The 25,680-nt window shown below is 43.8% G+C and overlaps 1 protein-coding gene across 5 annotated transcripts in view; it reads right to left on the bottom strand.

The window, feature by feature from the left end:
- Window positions 1-25,680, bottom strand: part of ADGRB3 (adhesion G protein-coupled receptor B3) — a 1,235,185-nt gene that overhangs the window by 580,730 nt on the left and 628,775 nt on the right. For all 5 annotated transcript variants that reach the window (XM_068281444.1, XM_068281441.1, XM_068281445.1 and 2 more), the window contains one exon: window positions 19,712-19,820. In XM_068281444.1, coding sequence (XP_068137545.1) covers window positions 19,712-19,820 — 109 coding nt within the window. The remainder of the gene's footprint in view (window positions 1-19,711; window positions 19,821-25,680) is intronic.

The raw sequence follows: 25,680 nt of genomic DNA, 5'->3' as shown, positions 1-25,680 counted from the left end.
GATTTAGGGGCCCCCCACCTTCCTCTCCCCAACTGTAAGTACAGCCAATTAGCAAAAAAAAGCCTCCCCATTCGCTCACAAAAACTGTCAAGCAGAGCAGTTAGAGCGAGTGTAATTTTTCCTGCTTTTAGACGCTGCTTCACAGCAAAACACGCTTTGCTGCCATTCTCCAGCTCCCGATCACATGACCCGCATGGTGTTTAGGGACCAACGGGACCCCATGATATTTTTTTTGCAGGGGGGCCCTATTAAGTCTAGTTACACCCCTGATTTAACTATGAATATTTTTCAGTCTGGAGAATAAATTTATCACTCTGATATTTCATAAAAGTACTAATTTATCCACTTTTTGACACTTCAGTATACTGTGCAATTAAAACGAGGCGCTGTGACAAAAAAAAACAAAAAAAAACCATTGGACCTAAACACATGGCACGTGCCATTCACTGATAAACCGCAAGTGCCTTCTGTTCTAAGAAAGCAGTTTTGTACTTTGCAGTGTTTACCATGCAGTGGTTTTAGGTTCTTTTTAGTACACTACCTAAAATTCTGGTAGTTACAGGTCTCCATAATCTTATTGCTATGTTCATATGCCTTACACACACAAAATAATACAAATCGATTTTTTTGATAATGGACAGACATCCTGTAATTAGTAGTTGGATACATAGTTTTAACTACTACTTTAAGTAGTAGTCAAGAAAGAAATATAGAGTACCATACCTAAAGAGAGAAATAATAAATATCATATAACAATAATAATAAGTTTACAGGTACTTTAACACTAAACTCTGGAAAGGACATTAAAGTGAACCTAAAGCCGGGGGAAAAAAATGAGATTAACTCACCTGGGGCTTCCCTCAGCCCCCTGCAGCCGATTGGTGCCCTCGCAGCCCCACTCTGACGCTCCAGGACCCGCCAGCGAGCACTTCCGGTTTGGCCGTCACCGGCCGACAGGCATGGGAACGCGAGTGATTGTTCGCGTTCCCAGCCTGTATATCGCCCCCTATGCTGCTATTGCCTGTCAACCGGTGACAGCCAAACCGGAAGTGCTCGCCGGCGGGTCCTGGAGCGTCAGAGCTGGGCTGCGAGGGCACCGATCGGCTGCAGGGGGCCGAGGGAAGCCCCAGGTGAGTTAATCTCATTTTTTTCCCCCGGCTTTAGGTTTACTTTAAGATAAGCTGAGGAAAAATAATCCAAATAGTGAATCAAATGGTATTAGTCTAAAAAAAACACAAGGAAGAAAATTGGGAGTTTAGTAAGTACAATACAACACCCCAATCTTTACATCTTTATATAAATCTACTTGTAATTATATATCAAAGAATCATAAAGAACTATAACATCATCCAGGATTGAATGTGAAATTAAGCAGCAAAACTGGGTATAGTACAAAAAAGGCCAACAAGTGAAGAGGAGACAGCTTGCAAAATGTAGCTACAAAACTAATGCACTAGGTGGTCAGTTAGAGGTGTGTGTGTGTGTGTGATCTGCATGTAGTGTGTGTGTGTGTGTGTGTGTGTGTGTGTGTGTGTGTGTGTGTGTGTGTGTGTGTGTGTGTGTGTGTGTGTGTGTGTGTGTGTGTGTGTGTGTGTGTGTGTGTGTGTGTGTGTGTGTGTGTGATCTGCATGTAGTGTGTGTGTGTGTGTGTGATCTGCATGTTGTGTGTGTGTGTGTGTGTGTGTGTGTGTGTGTGTGTGTGTGTGATCTGCATGTAGTGTGTGTGTGTGTGTTCTGCATGTAGTGTGTGTGTGTGTGTGTGTGTGTGTGTGTGTGTGTGTGTGTGTGCGTGTGTGTGTGTGTGATCTGCATGTAATGTGTGTGTGTGTGTGTGATCTGCATGTAGTGTGTGTGTGTGTGTGTGATCTGCATGTTGTGTGTGTGTGTGTGTGTGTGTGTGTGTGTGTGTGTGTGTGTGTGTGTGTGTGTGTGTGTGTGATCTGCATGTAGTGTGTGTGTGTGTGTGTGATCTGCATGTAGTGTGTGTGTGTTTGTGTGTGTGTGTGTGTGTGTGTGTGTGTATGTGTGTTATCTGCATGTAGTGTGTGTGTGTGTGTGTGTGATCTGCATGTAGTGTGTGTGTGTTTGTGTGTGTGTGTGTGTGTGTGTGTGTGTGTACCTGTGTGTTTGTGTGTGTGTGCGTGCACCTGTGTGTGTATGAATAAAGGGGCTTTCATGTACTGCAGAAGAAATGCAGAGATTGACATTTTATCAAAAGCCTTTTGATAAAGTGTCCATTCTTGTTCACTTTAATGGTTTATATAAAATGTAGTTACTATCTATTTTAAGGAAGCAGTACTATTATTTTTTATTTTATTGCAGCGATGGATCAGCTGCACGAACGGCAAGGATGGCATGAGTGTGTGGCAGTGAATAGTTAGAATCTTCATCCTGTCAGTGGCTGAGCCACAACCGCCAGCAGGACATAGATTCCAATGTCCAGAAGCGGTTAAAGAAAACCTGAACTGAAAATTAAAAGCCAAAATAAGCATACGCAAGATATACTTACCTTCCATGTAGTCTACTCATCAGTGTCTTTCTCCTGTCCCGCGTCCTGTTTGTTCACTGTGATCAAGGGAATTTTCCGTCCTCCATTTTGAAAATGGTCATTACCCATAACAGATTTCTGGTCAGCACACAGTTAAACTGTAACATAGCCCACTTGAGCCATAGGGAAACATGGACATTACCTGGTACATCAGTTTTCCTCTCAGCTATAACTGACAGCAACTGATATTTTACTGACAGCAACTGATATATTTCAAATCTGACAAAATATTGTCAGAATTGGAAAGGATTATTGTCAGAAGAAAATGGTGAGCTTCTGAGAGGAACTGAAGGCAAGGTAACTATGTAATGTTCATTTGAAGTTACCTCATGTGTTTTTTTTAAATATTTTTACTCAGTACAGGTTCTCTTTAAGTTCATAGAGCTGTGAAAGGAGGAGGGTCCAAAACCTTCATATGGTGTACTGTGCAAACCCAGGAGACATATGAAAAGATTAAAGCTATTGCATGGCTGTCAGTCTTCTCAGTAATGTAAGTTAGATCTGCTGGAATTTGTATTTTAATAGGCAAGCTATTGGGTTTATAGTGTCTAAGTATATGAAGATACAGGGGAATTTGGAATACAGTTGAGTGCAGAATATAAATGACAAAAAAACATAAAGTCTATGTAAGACCGCATGACAGAACCCAGCAAAGTAGCGACATAATGTTTAGTACTTGGTTCTATATTTAACTCCAAGCTTTTACATGATCTATGTTATCTTTATAGTGGCATAGATCATGTCCAGACACTTCCTCCCACATTCCAAAAACATGCTGGTAGGTTAATTAGCTTATTAAACTGACAATAGTGTATTAAACTGATCCTAGACTATGGCAAACAATGGCACATTATGACTGGGGCAAATACGTGTACAGTACATACACACACACTGTAAACAACAGAAGACCAGGGTAGCTTGACAAACACACTGTAATAGGCAACTGTTCCCTTCAGCTGCCCATGTGCTTTGAGTCCTCTTTACTAACACCTTTTTTTTACAGCTATACTAATGGATGGCTGGTGGCTGGATAGCTGTGTCTACATAAACACCTAGGACACATTAACTGTGAATCCTTCCTTGGGTCATCTAACTTGAGTCATCTAGCTTTTTCTGTATTAGATACAATCTCAAAGCAGATAGGCCCTTATCCAATTCCCCTTTTTCTCTTGGGTTTTATCTTAAGAGATAATTTTTAATCTTTTCTAAAAATAAGTTTTCAGCACTTAGTAATACCAAACTTATTTTGTGTATTTTCTTGCATGGTAGGAGCTTTAAGGTATTTTATTGGTGAGGTTTGAAATTATCTCGTTGAAGAAAACTCATGAGAAAAGTAGTGTGCTTGCTGCAGATTAAAACTCAGACTCCTCGGTGCTACCGTGCTGAAAGGTGACAGTGCAAGCCTTATAGTCCCCTTACAGCCTGTTTTTAATAATGGCATCTGTTTGATGTGCTGATAGTCATCTACTCCTGTAGAATGGAGGCCTACATCAACTCAACACTGCCCTAATCCTTTCTGCCAATAACTTCTTGCTGCACCCCCTCATTTTGTGTCACCAACCCCTCCCTCTAGATTGTAAGCCTTTGGCAGGGCCCTCTCCCCTTGTGTATCATACTTGACTGTGTGCACTTTACCCAGAATTTGGAACTTGTTACCACTACCACTCCAGTTTATGATCTGGCATTGTACTACTGTCTGCATTGTGTTGTGTATCTTTTTGCTATTACCTGTATTTAGTTGTATCTATTGTCTATTACCTGTATTGTTCTGTCACCCTATTTATTGTACAGCGCTGCATAATATGTTGGCGCTATATAAATCTAATAAATAATAATAATAATAATGGTCAGGTTGGAGATGGAGGGCACCATAATCTGTAGGTTTACATATAGTATTGAGACACACCATCACTTATCACAAGCAAACTTTGTGACCAGAGCATAGATCCGTGATTGTGTTCTGTATTTAAATCTTTAGGATTTAGAAGAAAAAAAGTACAATTTTATAAAACTAAAACAAAACAATATAAAGTAACTATATAAAGACATTGTAAATGCATGCTAATATTTTTTTGTTATGTTATGTATAATTTGTAATTATACAAACACATCAGTAACGTTTGCTTATTTTTCATGCCATCTATAGTTATTTCTTGGTCTGTTCAGAATAACTAAATACAACCAGTGGTGCTCAAATACCCCTTTTAAAAATTCGAATTTGGTCGAATTCGAATAGTAAATTATTCGAGGTCAGTCGAATATTCGAGTCGAATATTTTTTACTATTCGATTCGACCTCGGACTTCGAGCTCACTATTCGAGTCGGTATTCGAGCTCACTATTCGAGCTGACTATTCGAATTGGCCCAAAATAGCTTCCAACACTTGTTTTGAGGGTGAATGATGCAAGAAACATCTTTTTTTCCAAGTAACAACAGCAAGTGATTATGTGGGGATGTTCCTTTAAAAAAAAATGTGGAAAGAGAAGTTGTGTCCTTAATTTGGTTCAGTAGTGTAGTGTTACTGTATATACTTGTTCTTCTTCTTCTTTATCTTTCTTAATCTTCTTCTAGATCTTCTTCTTCTTCTTCTTCTTCTTCTTCATCATCTTCTTCTTCTTCTTCATCTTCATCTTCTTCATCTTCTTCTTCATCTTCTTCTTCTTCTTCTTCATCTTCTTCTTCTTCTTCATCTTCTTCATCTTCTTCATCTTCATCTTCTTCATCTTCATCTTCTTCATCTTCATCTTCTTCTTCATCTTCTTCATCTTCTTCATCTTCTTCATCTTCTTCTTCTTCTTCTTCATCTTCTTCTTCTTCTTCTTCATCTTCTTCATCTTCTTCTTCTTCTTCTTCATCTTCTTCATCATCTTCTTCTTCTTCTTCATCTTCATCTTCTTCATCTTCTTCTTCATCTTCTTCATCTTCTTCTTCATCTTCTTCTTCTTCATCTTCTTCTTCTTCATCTTCTTCTTCTTCTTCTTCATCTTCTTCATCATCTTCTTCTTCTTCTTCATCTTCATCTTCTTCATCTTCTTCTTCATCTTCTTCTTCTTCATCTTCTTCTTCTTCTTCATCTTCATCTTCTTCATCTTCATCTTCTTCTTCTTCATCTTCTTCTTCATCTTCTTCTTCATCTTCTCCTTCTCCTTCTTTTTCAATATCGTCTTCTTCTTCTTCTTCACGTATTTCTCTTTTCAAATTTTTTTTTAAAGAAATGCAGCTATTTTTGAGCGTAACAAATAGCTGGTGGGCGCACGCATGTTGGAAGCGCCATTGTATGTGCTCCCTGGCAGTGGAAACACAAAGACAGCAGGAGGTAAATTCAGCAGCAGGAGGAGGAGGATGAGTGTGTGGCAGCAGGCAGTCAATGAGGCAGGCAGCTCGCCGTGACATAATAGCCCTGGTACCTAGCGGTGATACCAGGGCTGTAAATAAACACAACAGGAGGTCCCAGACAGCGGTCGTGCAGCCCACATTGTGTCCAATACACAACTGGGACAACACAGTTTTCAACCCGGGCACCTCAGAAAAATTAAACCTTTTTTTTTTTTTATTGGTTTTTTTTGGTTTTGGTTTTACAACCAATATAGCTATTGTTTTGACGTAATAGCTGGTGGCAGAGTGGCAGCAGAAGGTAATTCTGTGTACCCTGGCAGTGGGAAACACAGACAGACAGCAGCAGCAGGAGGAATGGAGGAGCAGTGTGAGCAGCTATTGTTGTGACGTAATAGCTGGTGGCAGAGTGGCAGCAGACGGTAATTCTGTGTACCCTGGCAGTGGGAAACACAGACAGACAGCAGCAGCAGGAGGAATGGAGGAGCAGTGTGAGTGTGGCAGCAGGTAGGCAGCGTGACATAATAGCCCTGGTACCTAGCGGTGATACCAGGGCTGTAAATAAACACAACAGGAGGTCCCAGACAGCGGTCGTGCAGCCCACATTGTGTCCAATACACAACTGGGACAACACAGTTTTCAACCCGGGCACCTCAGAAAAATTAAACCTTTTTTTTTTTTTATTGGTTTTTTTTGGTTTTGGTTTTACAACCAATATAGCTATTGTTTTGACGTAATAGCTGGTGGCAGAGTGGCAGCAGAAGGTAATTCTGTGTACCCTGGCAGTGGGAAACACAGACAGACAGCAGCAGCAGGAGGAATGGAGGAGCAGTGTGAGCAGCTATTGTTGTGACGTAATAGCTGGTGGCAGAGTGGCAGCAGACGGTAATTCTGTGTACCCTGGCAGTGGGAAACACAGACAGACAGCAGCAGCAGGAGGAATGGAGGAGCAGTGTGAGTGTGGCAGCAGGTAGGCAGCGTGACATAATAGCCCTGGTACCTAGCGGTGATACCAGGGCTGTAAATAAACACAACAGGAGGTCCCAGACAGCGGTCGTGCAGCCCACATTGTGTCCAATACACAACTGGGACAACACAGTTTTCAACCCGGGCACCTCAGAAAAATTAAACCTTTTTTTTTTTTTATTGGTTTTTTTTGGTTTTGGTTTTACAACCAATATAGCTATTGTTTTGACGTAATAGCTGGTGGCAGAGTGGCAGCAGAAGGTAATTCTGTGTACCCTGGCAGTGGGAAACACAGACAGACAGCAGCAGCAGGAGGAATGGAGGAGCAGTGTGAGCAGCTATTGTTGTGACGTAATAGCTGGTGGCAGAGTGGCAGCAGACGGTAATTCTGTGTACCCTGGCAGTGGGAAACACAGACAGACAGCAGCAGCAGGAGGAATGGAGGAGCAGTGTGAGTGTGGCAGCAGGTAGGCAGCGTGACATAATAGCCCTGGTACCTAGCGGTGATACCAGGGCTGTAAATAAACACAACAGGAGGTCCCAGACAGCGGTCGTGCAGCCCACATTGTGTCCAATACACAACTGGGACAACACAGTTTTCAACCCGGGCACCTCAGAAAAATTAAACCTTTTTTTTTTTTTATTGGTTTTTTTTGGTTTTGGTTTTACAACCAATATAGCTATTGTTTTGACGTAATAGCTGGTGGCAGAGTGGCAGCAGAAGGTAATTCTGTGTACCCTGGCAGTGGGAAACACAGACAGACAGCAGCAGCAGGAGGAATGGAGGAGCAGTGTGAGCAGCTATTGTTGTGACGTAATAGCTGGTGGCAGAGTGGCAGCAGACGGTAATTCTGTGTACCCTGGCAGTGGGAAACACAGACAGACAGCAGAAGGGCAGTACACAGCAGCAGCCCACTGTAGGTGTGAAATGTGTGGCTGCAGGCGACGTAATAGTCAAAGTGAACCAGGCTGGCTTAGTGAGCAGGAGCCAGGAGGTGGTAAAGGGTGGTAAGGCACATTAACGATGGTACTAAGTTCCGGCAGCCAGTTCATGTCCCCCTCTCGCCGACAACAGGGGCCAGGAACTCGCCTTCCACCCACGCCTGGTTCATCTTGAGAAACGTCAGTCTGTCCACAGACTTGTGAGACAGACGTGAGCGTTTCTCGGTGACCACGCCACCAGCTGCACTGAAGCAGCGCTCGGACAGCACGCTGGAAGGGGGGCAGGACAGCACTTCCAGGGCGTACTGCGCCAGCTCGCTCCAGATCTCCATGCGCTTGACCCAATACTCCATGGGATCAACAGGGGCATCGCTGTCAAGCCCGCTGTAGGACCCCATGTAGTCAGCCACCATGCGGGTCAGGCGCTGGCTGTGACCGGAGGAGGATGCTGCTGCATGCATCTCCTCTCTAGTCACTGCTGCCGGAGCCTCTACAGTCCTGTAGAGCTCGTGGCTGAGAGACAGCAGGTCTGTGGGGCGCTTGCTGCTGCTGGATGCAGGCACCTGCTGCTGCCTCTGTGCTGGCTGCTGGACAGTGGGGGTGGAAGGCTGGGGGAAGGCTTCCTCCAAGCGCTCAACAAGGGCCTGCTGCAAGCTCCTTATTTGTTGCGCTGGGTCTCCTCCTGCAGGCGGCAGGAACTGGCTCAACTTCCCCTTGAGGCGTGGGTCCAACATCATGCTGATCCAGATGTCCTCCCTCTGCTTCATCTGGATCACCCTGGGGTCCCTGCGCAGGCACGTCAGCATGTGCGCTGCCATTGGGAAGAGGCGGGCCACGTCTGCTGGCACATCGACGTCAGTGCTGTCCTCCTCATCCTCCTCCTCTGCTGCCTCATCCTCTCTCCACCCCCGCACCAACTCAGCTGCACTGCGCTGATCCCCCTCATCAGCAGCCAGGTCAGGGACCTCCACCAAGTCCTCCTCCTCCTCCCCCTCAGAGGTGGACTGTGCAGCTGCTTGCCGCTCCTGCTGGTCCAAGGCTGCCGCTCCCTGTGCCAGCAAAGCATCGAGTGCCCTGTTCAGCAGAGAAACCAGGGGCACCCACTCGCAGACCATAGCATGGTCCCTGCTCACCATGTTTGTGGCCTGCAGGAAGGGAGCCAGCACTAAGCACACCTGCTGCATGTGCCTCCAGTCATCATCGGGGACGATGGACGGGATGTTGCTGGTCTTGTCCCTTCTCTGAGCTGCGGAAACAGTGGCCAGGGCAAGGTAGTGGTTGACAGCGTGCTTCTGTTCAACCAGACGCTCCAACATCGCCAGGGTGGAGTTCCAGCGAGTCGGAACGTCAATGATCAGCCGATGGCGTGGCAGATCCAGCTCCTTTTGCACGTCTTCCAGGCTCGCACAGGCTGCAGCCGAGCGCCGGAAGTGACGCACAACGTTCCTTGCCGTTTCCAGCAGCTCGTCCATCCCCTGGTAGGTGCGCAGGAACTTCTGCACCACCAGGTTCAGCACGTGGGCAAGACAGGGGATGTGGGTCAGGTTTCCCCTGTCTATGGCAGCAACCAGATTGGCCCCATTGTCGGACACCACCTCTCCGACTCTGAGGCCTCTGGGGGTCAGCCAAATCCGCTCCTGCTCCTGGAGTTTGGCCAACACGTGGGCTGCCGTCAGCTTGGTCTTGCCAAGGCTGACCAAGTGCAGCAGCGCTTGGCAGTGGCGGGCCTTCACACTGCTGCTGAGGCGGGGGGTTTGGCCAGGTGTGGCGGAGGATGGCAGAGGATCGGAGGAACCCGTTGCAGTTCCCCTGACCCTGCGGGGTGGCACCACCCACTGTGTTGCTGCTGCTGCTGTGCCCGCTGCTGCTCTCCCATCCTCACCCCCTTCCACCAAGCTGACCCAGTGGACAGTGAAGGACAGGTAGCGGCCTGTCCCGAAGCGGCTGCTCCAGGAGTCCATGGTGACGTGGACCCTTTCACCAACCGCGTGCTCCAGCCCTCGCTCCACATTGGCCATCACAAAGCGGTGCAGTGCAGGAATGGCCTTGCGGGCGAAGAAGTGTCTGCTGGGGAGCTGCCAGTCTGGGGCTGCACAAGCAAGCAGCGCCCGCATGTCGCTCCCCTCCTGCACGAGCGTGTACGGCAGGAGTTGGGAGCACATGGCCCGTGCCAGCAAGCCGTTCAGCTGCCGCACGCGACGGCTGCTGGGAGGCAGAGCCCTAACCACCCCCTGGAAGGACTCGCTCAAAAGGCTCTGGCGTGCCTTTTTGCTGGCACGGGAATCAGCAGACGGAGCAGAGGAGGCCACTGAGGACTGGCTGCCAGAACAGGCCTCAGTGTCGGCGGCAGGAGTTGCAGAGGGGGGAGGAGCAGGGCGTTTCCGCACTCCTGCTGGTGCTGCTGGAGGAGCAGGAGGGCGGGTGGCTGCTGTTGCTGCTGCTGCTGCTGAAGGCTGTGCAGTGATGGGATTGGTGCCACTGCCAGCACCAGATGCCTTCAGCCTCTGGAACTCCTCATGCTGGTGGAAGTGTTTCGCAGAAAGGTGGTTGATCAGCGAGCTGGTGCTGAACTTCAAGGGGTCTGCACCTCTGCTCAACTTCCGCTGACAGTGGTTGCAAGTGGCGTACTTGCTGTACACTGTGGGCATGGTGAAAAACCGCCAGATTGGTGACAAAAACATCCCCCTACGGCATGGAAGCGCTGCTGCCTGTTTCCCTGTGGTGGTTGGGGGGGGGGGGGGGTCTTGGGTGCGGCTGGTGGTGGTACTGGCTGATGCTGCTGCTGCTGCTGCTGAGCCTGAGACACCAGCAGGCTGTGGGACGCTGCCAATGCTTGCAATGATGCGCCTCCTTGCAAGGCCCACAACCGCATCCTCCTCCTCCTCCTCAGAGCTGCTGAGGACGACATCCTCTGGATGTGTTGGCACCCAGTCTCTGTCTGTCACCGGGTCATCATCATCATGCCCCTCCTGAAACATGTCCTGCTCTGATGATGACCCCCCAAACTCCTCTGCTGATGCATGGATGGGACGCTTGACTGTCGCCACAGTCTTGCTGTCCAATCCCTCCTCCCCCAAAGTGCCCATCAGCATCTCCTCCTCCAAATCGCCAACAACAGCATTCAATTGACTCATCATGCCTGGGGTCAAAAGAGTGCTGAATGAGAGGTCGGCGACTGACGGTGAACTGGCCTCCTCCCCAGACCCTGCTGGGCGGCTGCTGCGAACAGGGGTGGTGGTGGTGGTGGTGGTGAGGGTGGAGGCCTCGGATGCAGAGCTGATGGCGGGCTGCTCATCCTCCGTCATGAGTTGCACCACAGTGTCTGCATCCTTTTCCTCAATGGGACGTTTCCGACCCGGCTGGAGGAAAATGGGAGCAGGTGCTACACGCTGCTGCTGCTGTGTCTCTGCAGCGTGAGTTGCAGATGCTCCTCCTGGGCGGCGCCCAAGGCGTCCACGGCCAGTGGCTATGGGAGGAATGTTAGCCACTGACGCTGCTGCTGCTGCTGCGGAACTGTGCATGGTGGCGCGCCCGCGGCCGCGGCTTGCCACAATGCTGCTCCCTCTCTTCCTGATTCCCTTGCTGCCCTTCCCCTTGCCCAAACCGCGCTGGCTGCCACTTCCAGACATCTTCAATGTTTTGGGCGTATAGACAAAAGTTTTGTAAAAGGGCGGGTGAAAAGTGGGGTACTTTAATGGAGTGGGTTGGTTGGTGAGGTGACTGAGTGAGTGTCCCCTAGTACAGTAAGTAAGTATTAACAGTCAGGAAGTACAACTAGCAGTTACAATAATCAGTAGTAGTAATCACAAGTAAATTTAGTGTGTGTACACTCAGACAGTGAGTGCACGCACGCAGGAGCTAGTAGCCTATGGACACAGTGACTGAGTGTCCTAGACTCCTAGTACGGTAAGAGTAAGTAAGTAGTAACAGTAAGTAGAACTAACTAATAACAATAATCAATCAGCGATCAGAAGGAAATGGAGTGTGGGTGGTGTGTGTGTACACTCAGACAGTGAGTGCACGCACGCAGGAGCTAGTAGCCTATGGACACAGTGACTGAGTGTCCTAGACTCCTAGTACAGTAAGAGTAAGTAAGTAGTAACAGTAAGTAGAACTAACTAATAACAATAATCAATCAGCGATCAGAAGGAAATGGAGTGTGGGTGGTGTGTGTACACTCAGACAGTGAGTGCACGCACGCAGGAGCTAGTAGCCTATGGACACAGTGACTGGGTGTCCTAGACTCCTAGTACAGTAAGAGTAAGTAAGTAGTAACAGTAAGTAGTAGAACTAACTAATAACAATAATCAATCAGCGATCAGAAGGAAATGGAGTGTGGGTGGTGTGTGTACACTCAGACAGTGAGTGCACGCACGCAGGAGCTAGTAGCCTATGGACACAGTGACTGAGTGTCCTAGACTCCTAGTACAGTAAGTAGTAACAGTAAGTAGTAGAACTAACTAATAACAATAATCAATCAGCGATCAGAAGGAAATGGAGTGTGGGTGGTGTGTGTACACTCAGACAGTGAGTGCACGCACGCAGGAGCTAGTAGCCTATGGACACAGTGACTGAGTGTCCTAGACTCCTAGTACAGTAAGAGTAAGTAAGTAGTAACAGTAAGTAGAACTAACTAATAACAATAATCAATCAGCGATCAGAAGGAAATGGAGTGTGGGTGGTGTGTGTACACTCAGACAGTGAGTGCACGCACGCAGGAGCTAGTAGCCTATGGACACAGTGACTGAGTGTCCTAGACTCCTAGTACAGTAAGAGTAAGTAAGTAGTAACAGTAAGTAGTAGAACTAACTAATAACAATAATCAATCAGCGATCAGAAGGAAATGGAGTGTGGGTGGTGTGTGTACACTCAGACAGTGAGTGCACGCACGCAGGAGCTAGTAGCCTATGGACACAGTGACTGAGTGTCCTAGACTCCTAGTACAGTAAGTAGTAACAGTAAGTAGTAGAACTAACTAATAACAATAATCAATCAGCGATCAGAAGGAAATGGAGTGTGGGTGGTGTGTGTACACTCAGACAGTGAGTGCACGCACGCAGGAGCTAGTAGCCTATGGACACAGTGACTGAGTGTCCTAGACTCCTAGTACAGTAAGAGTAAGTAAGTAGTAACAGTAAGTAGAACTAACTAATAACAATAATCAATCAGCGATCAGAAGGAAATGGAGTGTGGGTGGTGTGTGTACACTCAGACAGTGAGTGCACGCACGCAGGAGCTAGTAGCCTATGGACACAGTGACTGGGTGTCCTAGACTCCTAGTACAGTAAGAGTAAGTAAGTAGTAACAGTAAGTAGTAGAACTAACTAATAACAATAATCAATCAGCGATCAGAAGGAAATGGAGTGTGGGTGGTGTGTGTACACTCAGACAGTGAGTGCACGCACGCAGGAGCTAGTAGCCTATGGACACAGTGACTGAGTGTCCTAGACTCCTAGTACAGTAAGTAGTAACAGTAAGTAGTAGAACTAACTAATAACAATAATCAATCAGCGATCAGAAGGAAATGGAGTGTGGGTGGTGTGTGTACACTCAGACAGTGAGTGCACGCACGCAGGAGCTAGTAGCCTATGGACACAGTGACTGAGTGTCCTAGACTCCTAGTACAGTAAGAGTAAGTAAGTAGTAACAGTAAGTAGAACTAACTAATAACAATAATCAATCAGCGATCAGAAGGAAATGGAGTGTGGGTGGTGTGTGTACACTCAGACAGTGAGTGCACGCACGCAGGAGCTAGTAGCCTATGGACACAGTGACTGGGTGTCCTAGACTCCTAGTACAGTAAGAGTAAGTAAGTAGTAACAGTAAGTAGTAGAACTAACTAATAACAATAATCAATCAGCGATCAGAAGGAAATGGAGTGTGGGTGGTGTGTGTACACTCAGACAGTGAGTGCACGCACGCAGGAGCTAGTAGCCTATGGACACAGTGACTGAGTGTCCTAGACTCCTAGTACAGTAAGTAGTAACAGTAAGTAGTAGAACTAACTAATAACAATAATCAATCAGCGATCAGAAGGAAATGGAGTGTGGGTGGTGTGTGTACACTCAGACAGTGAGTGCACGCACGCAGGAGCTAGTAGCCTATGGACACAGTGACTGAGTGTCCTAGACTCCTAGTACAGTAAGAGTAAGTAAGTAGTAACAGTAAGTAGAACTAACTAATAACAATAATCAATCAGCGATCAGAAGGAAATGGAGTGTGGGTGTGTGTACACTCAGACAGTGAGTGCACGCACGCAGGAGCTAGTAGCCTATGAACACAGTGACTGAGTGTCCTAGACTCCTAGTACAGTAAGAGTAAGTAGTAACAGTAAGTAGAACTAACTAATTACAATAATCAATCAGCGATCAGAAGGAAATAGAGTGTGTGTTGTGTGTGTACACTCAGACAGTGAGTGCGCACACGCAGGAGCTAGTAGCCTATATGAACAGTGACAGTGAGTGTCCCTACGGGTACAGTAAGAGTAAGTAGTAAGTAAGTACAACTAACAATAATCAATCAGTAATCAGAAGGAAATAGAGTGTGTGTACACACAGACAGTGAGTGAGTGCACACACGCAGGAGCTAGCTAGTAGCCTATAAACAGTGACAGTCAGTGAGTGTCCTACTCCTAGTACAGTATAACTACAATACTATTAGTAAAGGACAGCAGAAATACTGGTATAGATGATGAGAGAAATAAACAGAGGACAGCTGCCCACAGAGGCAAGGCCCCCCTGAGGCCTAAACCTGTAAGCTTGCAGCAGCTGCCTGTCTCTAATGTAACACACAAGCTACTAACTAAAATACAATGTCTATCTAAATAACAACAATACAGGTGTATATGGCAGGTGTAGGTGAGCAAAAACGCTAGGTAAATGAACACAATAGAGCACTTGCTAAGCCAAAGCACAAAGGAGCAGATCTCTCTCTGTACAAGTCTCAGGCAAGCATGGAAAACCCGAACATGGCGGCCGCTATTTATAGGGTAGGGGCTGGCCAGGGTCCCCCTCTGTGATTGGCTGCCGTCAGAGGGCCTGGGAGCCCTCTGATTGGCTCTAAGCACATCAATCTGGGCTATGACGCTATTCGAGCTCGGTACCGAGCTCGAATAGCGCCGGTTTGCTCGAATAGCTCGAATAGTGAATGGGCTATTCGAGTGTTCTCGAATAGCCCATTCGAATAGCTACAGCTATTCGGAGCTCGAATACCGAGCTCGAATAGCTGAAAAAGAGCTCGAATATTCGAGCTACTCGAATATTCGAGCTCTGCTGAGCACCACTAAATACAACAAACATCAATTGCTTGAGTCCCCAGTTGCTTAGCTGGCTTTAAAATGAATCTGAAAAAACAAACAAAAAACTGAAATACTCAAGTCAGTAGAGAGAAGTTTCTGAATGCTCCAGAGGCTTTCCTGATCCTCCCCAACCACTTTGTTGCTGGACAAGACCCCATTCTTCTTCATTTCCATGCAGGGACGGATCTAGGGGGGGGGGGGGGGCAAGCGGGTATCTTGCCCCAGGCGCAGTTTGTTGAATTCTTAAAAAGGCGGCAAAATTTGGATGGGGAATGGCAGTTTAGGCGCCAAAACCTGATCTTTAGGCGCCTAAACCTGACCTTGCCCCAGGCACAACTTGGTCTATTATTATTATTATTATTATTATTTATTGTATTTATAAAGCGCCAACATATTACGCAGCGCTGGACAATAAATATATACAATGATACAAGGATGACATACATAGGGTTATACACATAGAACAAAGTTATACATACAAATTGTACAAAATACATGATCATGCAATATGGGCTGGTTAGGTAGGCCCAGTAATACAAGTACAGGCTGTCATAGGACAGGAGCACATGATCCTGTAGATTACACTAGGGAGCGGAGGACCCTGCCAGAGGCTTACAATCTAAAGGGAGGGGTGGAAACACTAGGTGGGGCTGTTAAATATTCCTTAGAGAGTTACTGTGTGGTAGGAGGTGGGTAGGCCATCATAAAGAGGTGGGTTTTGAGGGCTTGCTTGAATGTGTTGAAAGAGGGAGCAAGTCTGATGGGTGGTGGAAGGGCATTCCAGAGGGTGGGGGCAGCTCTTGAGAAATCCTGCAGGCGGGCATGGGAGTGTGAAATGCGCGGGGTGGTGAGGCGAAGGTCGTTGGAGGAACGGAGGGGGCGACCTGGTGTATACTTGTGAACAAGCTGCGAGATGTAGGTAGGGCATGTTTTGTGCACAGATTTATACGCCAGGCATAGAATCTTGAAACTTATCCTGAGACGGATAGGGAGTCAGTGCAGGGATTCACAAAGGGGAGATGTGGATGCAGAGCGGTGCGAAGAATGGATGAGTCTTGCAGCCGCGTTCATCACTGATTGAAGGGGGGCAGTGCGTTTCAGGGGGAGGCCAGAAAGGAGTGAGTTACAGTAATCAAGGCGGGAGATGATGAGGGCATGGATGAGCAGTTTGGTCGTGTCCGGGGTTAAGAATGGGCGGATCTTGGAGATATAACGGAGGTGGAAATTGCAGGCTCTTGTGATGTTTTGGATGTGTGGGATGAAGGAGAGGTCAGAGTCCAAGGTGACACCCAGGCAGCGGGCCTGGGAGGTAGGGAGAATGGTTGTGTTGTCGATTGTGAGGTGGAAACCTGGGATGGGTGCAGCAGCATGGGGTGGAAGGATCAGGAGCTCAGTTTTGTCTAGGTTAAGCTTTAGGAACCTAGCTGACATCCAGGAGGAAATTGCTGAGAGACACGAGGAGACCTTGTTTATGGTGGTGGCTGAGAGATCGGGGGTATGGAGGTAAATCTGAGTGTCATCTGCATAAAGGTGGTAATTGAAGCCCAGGGAGGAGATAAGCTTGCCAATTGAGGAAGTGTATATGGAGAAAAGAAGGGGGCCTAGAACAGAGCCCTGGGGGACCCCAACTGAAAGGGGGGCAGGAGTTGAGGAGGAGCCATTGAAGGAAGTGGTGAAGGAGCGATTGGATAGGTAGGAGGAGATCCAGGCCAAGGCAAGCCCATGGATGCCCATGGACTGTAGTGATTGGAGGAGGAGGGAGTGGTCAACAGTGTCAAATGCTGCAGAGAGGTCAAGGAGGAGCAGGATGGAATAACTGCCTTTGGCCTTGGCAAGGGTAAGGTCGTTGACCACCTTGGCGAGGGCTGTTTCAGTTGAGTGCGCAGGTCGGAATCCAGACTGTAGGGGGTCAAGTAGGGCATTGGTGTTGATGTATTGGGTAATGCGCTGGTGGACTAGGCGTTCGAGGAGTTTAGAAGCATAGGGAAGGAGGGAGATTGGGCGGTAGTTTGAGGGTAAGGATGGGTCGAGTGAGGGTTTTTTCAGCAGGGGAAGCACAGTGGCCTGTTTGAATGCTTTGGGGAAGATGCCTGTGGAAAGGGAGAGATTGAACAAGGAGGTGAGGACTGGGGCCAGGTCAGAGAAGTGGGGGCGTTCCTGCTTCCATGTTCCTTTCCATGTATGAGCACAGCTGCAATGTGCTGGCACCAGGAGGGTTCATGCCTGCTCAGTAGCATAAGTCCATTCAGAGGAAAAAGTCATGCATAAGTGGCTTTATGCTACTGTGCAGGAGTGTACAATACTGGCACCTGCACAGTGCTGCTGCCCTCAAAAACAAACATGGGGGGAGCATGGCCAAGTACAGGAACAGAGAGGCGAAAGAAGATCAGGGAAGCCTGTGGACTATTGAGAGGCTTTAATCTACTGAGGTAAGTATCTAGTTTTTTTTTACCTAATGCTGCTGTACTTTTTCTAGTACAAAGGTCACCAGACTTTCAGAGATTTGACAGTCCAAGAAAAGCAAAAACTTTTATAGCCAAGGTTATGTCTATTACCCATTCCAGATCATGATATTAAGAGATCATCTCTTCTTTAAGAAATTGTTTGGAACCGTCATCCTTCCACCAATACTCTATGTTGTGCATTGCAAAAGCTCACAATCTCAGCATATGTTTTGTCTATCGATTGTCCACTTCTTTACATTTTTTATTTATGTGGATCTCCTTCCATATTTTTGACTGTACAAGGTTCCTTTGAACTTCTTACAAGTTTTCCAATGGTATTGTGTTTTTGTCCCGCATACTGCTAAAACCCAATTTTTTCAAACAGCTGGCTTGGTTTATAACCAATCAGGTTAATATCTTCCTGTCACATAATGGAGATAATCATTCTGTCACACCACACATATAATAATAATTTTTCAAGGTTGTAGTCTAGTACAGAATGTTTGGGAAGTTCTGCAGTCCTATACCATTTGGTTTATACTGAAGAAGTCTGACCTCTCTTGTAGTAGAGGGTTCATTTTTTTCAATATGTCTTTCATAATGGTTAGATGGAGGAAGACTATCCTGCCTACTTCCATACTTTTCCAAAACATTATGGAACCCAAAATGTGTGCATAGGACCAGTTCACAATCCATTGCAGTGGCTACATTTTTTTAATAAATTCTTTTTAATATGTAAGTTAAAATTCACTCCAGGATTTACCAGATTGGGCGAACAGCTGGCAGAGTGAATTGCAACTTATTTATTCCACACTGTTTATTGACAAAAACTACAGCTCTGTGTATATAGAAACATTAGCAGGTTGTGATTGATATTCCAAAGCTGAGTTAATCAGGGCTTGCTATCAACAACATTCTTACATTTTTGTAATATCTATTTACACTCTTTATTTTTTATTTTATAATAACTAGATTGAATTTTGCTTATGCTACCATTCAAAGGTAAGGGCAATGTGTTACCATATTACATACAACTGTTTTTTCAATAACAACAAACACCTGAAAATGTCCACTTTAAAAGATACTCACTACACATGACTAAAACAAAGCAGATTCAAAAATGATCATGTATGTATTTATGTATGTATGTATGTATATATATATATATATATATATATATATATATATATATATATATATATATATATATATATATATATGTATATATATATATATGTATATATATATGTATATATATATATATATATATATATATAAATATATATATATATATATATATATGTATATATATATATGTATATATATATATATATATATATATATATATTTTTATTTTTTTTTGTGGTTGTAGTGGTATAATCTCCAATAGAAAAAAAAGGAAAATAGATTGTTAAGTTACATCTATCAATGGAGAATTAAGCACTTTAACCCCCTTGCCGGTTATCCCGAGCTCAGCTCGGGGTAACCTGCGCAGGAGGATTTCTCAGGCCCCGCTGGGCCGATTTCTATCAAATAAAAAGCAGCACACGCAGCCGGCACTTTGCCAGCCGTGTGTGCTACCTGATTGCCGCCGCAGCGTGGCGATCCGCCGCGTGCAGCGGCGAAAGAGGGTCCCCCCAGCTGCCCGAGCCCAGCGCAGCCGGAACAAACAGTTCCGGCCAGCGCTAAGGGCTGGATCGGAGGCGGCAGACGTCAGGACGTCGGCTGACGTCCATGACGTCACTCCGCTCGTCGCCATGGCGACGAGGAAAGCGAAACAAGGAAGGCCGCTCATTGCGGCCTTCCTTGTTACTTTTGATCGCCGGAGGCGATCGAAAGTGCGGATCCGGAGCGCCCTCTAGTGGGCTTTCATGCAGCCAACTTTCAGTTGGCTGCATGAAATAGTTTTTTTTTAATTTAAAAAGAACCCTCCCGCAGCCTCCCTGGCGATTTTAATAGAACGCCAGGGAGGTTAAGCAACCTAAGCAGTGTTAGCAGACCTATAATTTGCCCATTTGGCCAATGAAAGCTTTACCTTAATACTATATTTTTCTGTTGAGAAAATGAAGCAGAATGAGTCCTGCCTTGCAAAGTAAGATAACAATTATCCTTCAACCAATTGAATTTGTGCATTGCAATGTAAAAATGGAACTAGTAAATACAGCAAAATATGATTCTTACCTACATTTCCTGTTGTGAGGTATGAATTCTGAAACTCCATCATTCCCAATCCAACAATATGTATAAAGTCCTCAATGACCTGCATCAACTCCACAGAGCCTGGGTAAATCTAGAATTAAATATTACAGCAGCAATAACAGATAGCAAGTTACATACAGTTTCATGCCAATTGTCATTATGTAGTAATTAGAGATAAGCAAACAAACACTCCACTAACAATTTTATCAGTCTGCTTCCACCATTTTGTGGTGAACAAAATTGATCACAAATCACCTACTTTCATAATTAAGTTATTTTAGGGGAATACTTTTTCTTCAGCATAAAAAAAAAACCTTTATTTGTGCACCCATCCATACCCCATACTTTACTGACCATCTTAAAAGGTAGCCAGATGAAAATATGGTTTTATATTATTCATCATCACCAGCAGCAGCATCTTTGAATCTAAGCCCTCAATCTGGAAAATTTGATTAGGTGAGGTAATTCATGAGAAAGGTAAATATTTTTTCCCTTGAAGAACTCCTGACAGCACAGTCTTTTTTCTCCTTTATGGTGGGTAAACAAACACTTGATGATTGTATTTCTAAAAATATTCTGTTTCCTTAATTGCAAAAAAGTAGATTATTTTTATTGTGTGCATTTTTTAAAACCAGAATTAGTTAATCCATGTTTTTTTTTATACTTATTGATCTGAATATGACTAGTCACACTGCACACAAAATATTATTTCAATAAACTCTGATTTGAAATAACATGTATTTGGATGTGCTCTTCATTGTTGATCGACAATAAAACAAATGAAAAATAAAATCATCACTGGCAGGCCAGCTATTTGAAACAAACAAAGGGTAGGCAGCAATTTTGTGAAAGTCACTAGGGGCGGGTGGAAATGTGTCTTAAAAATGCCCATTTTCATGTAAATAAGCATTTTGTGCACATTTTTATTCAATGAATTTTGTAGTATTTTAAATAAAAATGTAATACATTTTGCCTTTTCAACCTTAGCTCAAGGTAAAAAAAAAATCAAATAGAGTTCTTGTGACACAAATATCTATTATATGACAATCACCATGTAATTTGCTATGACTTACTCAAATAACCAAATGGAAGATATACCTTTTTCTGGCAACTAGTGCTGTCAGTTATCATAATATTAATAGTGATTGGCAAAAAGAAGTTAAAGGGGCAAAAACTACTGACACTTGTACTTAATTGCTAAAGGTGCCTAACATCCTCAGCACTATGTGCTTAATGATTAATCCCTACTAAATAGTTGATGACAGAAGACCTATGAAAGAAACAAGAGAAGGCATGGCAGCTGTGCTGTAAGGTCCACCATGTAATAAGCAAACACGTCACTAAAAGATGCATGATGATGACAAGACCCCGACTTAAGTAATCCAGGTTAAACCTGATAAATCAATGTTTGTCTCTGACAAGAACACATATCTTCCATTATACTGCAAAATAATAACACAACACAATCAAAGCTGTTTGAATAGGGCAAGGTACAATAAAAAAGCTGCTATCACTATATATTCCATGTCATCACTGCAATTTTGCCGCCTATTCAAATGCATATCTGTGCAACATAAACAATCATCAGATAGAAACTATAAATATATTTTATTTATCAGTTAATTTTGACCTTTCTTTTTTAGATTTTATTTCATTGAAAATCTTTGTGTTGTTACATGAACAGCTGCAATGCTGCAGTTTTGTGGGAAATTGGGTGCTGCCATACATCCGATCCATATATAAACCATAATTGCTGGTTTGTTGCTCCAGCAATTAATTTGAAAGGGATGTTCTTATCCTCTGCAGCTGCACTCCATAAAACCTAATACATTTTTTTCCTCTCAAAGGAAACTAAGATCTTTACAGAAGAATCTACACAGTGGATACTAGAGGCAAAAATACACACTTTGCTGTGATCGCTTGTAGCATTTACTACAAAGACTCACAATTCTGAAAGTGTGGAATGTACACTGCGGTTAACAGAAATTCTCTTTCTTGCTCTCTCTCTCTAATCCTGCAGAATAATTGTGCTGGGATCAACAAAGCAACCATTTCCACTGCAGTACACATGCTTGTTTCCATGACAACACAGGATGCCTTGAAGCTGACTCATACACTTTAGAGAACAGCTTTACATGTTTGTTACAATACTTTGCTCTGATTACCATTCTTCATCCTCATTTTATTTTTATTGCAGTTTTAATTCTGCATTACAGATGCCATTCATAGTGAATATATATATATATATATTTTAAGAATCAAATATTTAGATGACTTTTTGTTCATTACTTCAGCTTTACCTCGTCAGGCATACTTTGGGAATACTCAGAGCTTTTTTTGACATGTGATAACCTTTGAGCAATGTAATGGTTATATTACAAATGCTACTTAATAAATATCTGATGGCACACAATATTCTTGTAGATGTAAAATATGTAAAGGAAAGTGTAATTATCTTATGTATAAAGAGATCAATATTACATTGGTATGCTTGGCTGTCTATTACTGACATCATTCCAGCCTAATGCAGATTTCAATTGCTAAGATGTATTATTTGTAGAGCTTTATGCATTTAAGCCCACACGAAAATAGCTTTGTCCCGACATCATTGTAAGTAGCGTAAGCCTTTCATTTGATTTTGTAATGTGCAGTACAAAAAATAATATAGTTGAATTAGTGAGAGTCTGCAGATGATACGGTGCAAAAATAACACTTAAATGATCTTATTGTATAGTAATGTGTATGTGTTTCATTACTTGCCATTTCTTTTTGTTAAACAATCAAAACACCCTTGCACCATAGCAGTAAACATAATCTGCTTTGTATATAAACTTTTGGCACTCCACCATATTTATCATATGTCAGCCAAAATGTATGAATGTGATTCATTTAGGCAGCCAGGGTTATTGTTGTGTAGCTGTGCTGTGGCGCTTATAAGAATTACATGCTCGGAAACACTTCATTGACATATCTATGTAAGCAGCAGCTTTATGTGCTGCAAGTCTAAGTTGAAAGGGTTGGCACTTTATAGGGACCCTGATCAGTAAGCAAAAAAGGAAATCGTCCTCCAGACCCCCATTGCAGGCAAGGTCCTCCAGCATCCTCTTCCTTCTTACTGTGGTCCCGCTGGTGGCTCAGGTAATCCAGCGACTTTGGCTGAAGGTACGCACCCTGCGCCTCTTCATGCTATTGGTCTTAAGAGTCCTGCGCATGACCGGCATGATGACGCATGGGGTGCTCACATGCGACTTTAGATAAAGTCATCGGATTACCGGAGCCACCAGCAGGACCACGCAAGGGAGGAAGAGGATGCCGTGGGACCTTGTGGGGCTATGGGGGGGGGGGGGGGAGGGAGGCTGGAGGAGGCCCCAGGTAAGTCCGGATTTCCTTTTTTCCTTACTGCTCAGGGTCCCTTTAAGAAATGTAGCAGAGAAGGAAATAAGATGTAGAATGGTAAACTCTAATTTTGGTTCTTCTAATAATGAAAATTGTAGTTTATACCGAATGCATCTTGTGTCACCCCTTACTTTGTGCACTCTTGGCATAAGTTGCGGTTAGGTAGTATGATAACTAGTTATGACAGCTTAAGCTACAACTCATTCAGCATTTCAGAATATCCCTGTAAGAGTTACCTTTTGCTTCTCCAGCCTAACATTGTAAGTGCTGTAAATGTGACATGAACTATAGCATCTTAAAATATTACTATAGCAGACCATTTCAAAATATAATTACATTTTTATAACACGAAAACACAAAGTTATTGCTATTTTCTCTTCTCTGGTCATATAAATTCCAGTATTTAATGTTAATTCAATTTGAGGTTACATTAAAAAAGAATGTGCAGCCAGTCAAATGCATACTATTTCTTACTGATGATTTGTAAAAACCTTTGCTAAACTTGTACAGTAGTATGATGTAGCTATCTGAAAATGTTGATATGAAAAATCATATTTTCTTTTGAGTAGAGGCAAACGTATCAAAGCTGCAATTTAAGTGCTTAAAGTGAATCTGAACCTGAATTAAATATTTCCAAATGACTGTAAAGCTGTTTACTTAGCATCTTCATTTACTTCCATTTGTTATCCATTTAAATTTGGTAGATTGTGGTACGTATAAAAGTATCCTTCCTTCTCTTGCATTGTTTGTATGTGAACACAAAAATCCAACTCCAAATATTAAAAAATATGAAATAACTTGGAATCTACAGCCTTCAAATGGTAACCATTCCAGATTCCATTGTAACTTCAAGACCAACTTTATTTAGTAGATTTCTGATCATTTGGTTCACAGGATCCATGTTTGTAAAAAAAAAAAAAAAAATGTTGTAATTCCATAAACCTTGCAGAATAATTTTAACAGCAGAGTTTCCAGAACTTTGTTTCCCATGAGATTCTATATTCAAAATAACACCCAGCAACTGGACATAAATCCATACATCCATACTGAAAAATGTACAGCTGTGTTGTTGCAAGAGCATGCTTTATATTCAGACATTAGGTTCCTGGTATCTCTTGTACAATGTTAGAAATCCACAGCATATTCCAAAATTCCTTGACATCCAAAACATTTCTGCATCAGCACGTAGTTTGAAACGATGCCAATCCTCAGAGATAGAGGTTGTAGATTAATTGGAAGACCATAGCTTTAACAGATGAGAATTGTCAAAAAGCATCTTCAGATATAGGTGACATATTTTATTTACTCCAGCTTCCAAAGTATAGGGACCACTTTCTGAGAGAAGAACACTTTTAGAATCCAAAACAAATCCACAGCAGTAAATGATGATATATTTTCCAGTATTAGGTAGGTGTAAACAGTAAAATAAGTGCAAAGTACATGTTCTGATAACCACAAATCCATTTGTTAAGCCAGAATTTAGAGTATCCTTTAATTACACAGTAAAGAGCAGTGGTATGCCATAAACTGTGGCAAGCAGACAGAAATCAGCTTTCATTATGCTAAATGGACTAAAAGCTATAGTTTAATGCCAAAGCTTGAAGCTTTTTTGTTTTTGTTTTTTACTGTGTTACTATATAAAGCTCATGATGTCCAAAAACCATTTATAATAATAAAAAAAAAAACAGAAACAAAAATTATATATTGATCCTCTCATCTGTGCCTATCTAGGAGTCTAAGCTTCCAGTTGGAATGGTATGGTTACCTTTAATCAGCTCTGAAAGTGTGCCAATTGCTGATGTTGGCTGTCTGTAGTAGATGACATATTTTTGTTTTGCTTTTCACACAGTGGTTGTACCTTCACATAGTCACAGCTGGAATTTAGATCCCCAACCAGCTTCAAATATTCAGAGTTCTGAATGTCATGTTGTAAAGCATCATTATACTCTGGGAGCAACAACAACAGTAAAGATGACCGGGAAACTACATTAATGCACAAATGTACACTTAGATATCTGGACACAGAAATATATCTCCGAGAAAATAACAATGGACTGCCATGTTTTTCTTAAAAAAAATGATTATTATAACAACTAGATTACATTTCAATGACTGGATTTAGAAATTAACGTTGTTTAATATTTGCACCACATAAATGCAAGCATGGAAACATTGTTTAGTTGATTTCAAAATGGACATACTAATGAATCCTCATTCATGCTGACAGTTTTTGTTTTTTTTTTATTTCTACTTAACCACTTGCCGACCGCCCGCTCATAACGCGCGTCGGCAAAGTGGTAGCTGCAGGACCAGCGACGCACATCTGCATCGCCGGCTGCAGGCTAATTAATCAGGAAACAATCCTGTCAATTCACAGCGGGGGGCTCCGTGAATAGCCTGCGGGCTGCCGATCGCGGCTCACAGGCTAAATGTAAACACAAGCGGAAATAATCCGCTTTGTATACATTTTTACAACGCTGCTAACAGTAGCAGCGTTGTACTAGATCAGCAATCCCCGGCCAATCAGCGGCCGGGGATCACTGTCACATGACAGG

This window comes from Hyperolius riggenbachi, chromosome 4, assembly GCF_040937935.1.
Source record: "Hyperolius riggenbachi isolate aHypRig1 chromosome 4, aHypRig1.pri, whole genome shotgun sequence".
Lineage (NCBI taxonomy): Eukaryota > Metazoa > Chordata > Amphibia > Anura > Hyperoliidae > Hyperolius > Hyperolius riggenbachi.
This window is presented reverse-complemented; position numbering and strand designations above follow the sequence as displayed.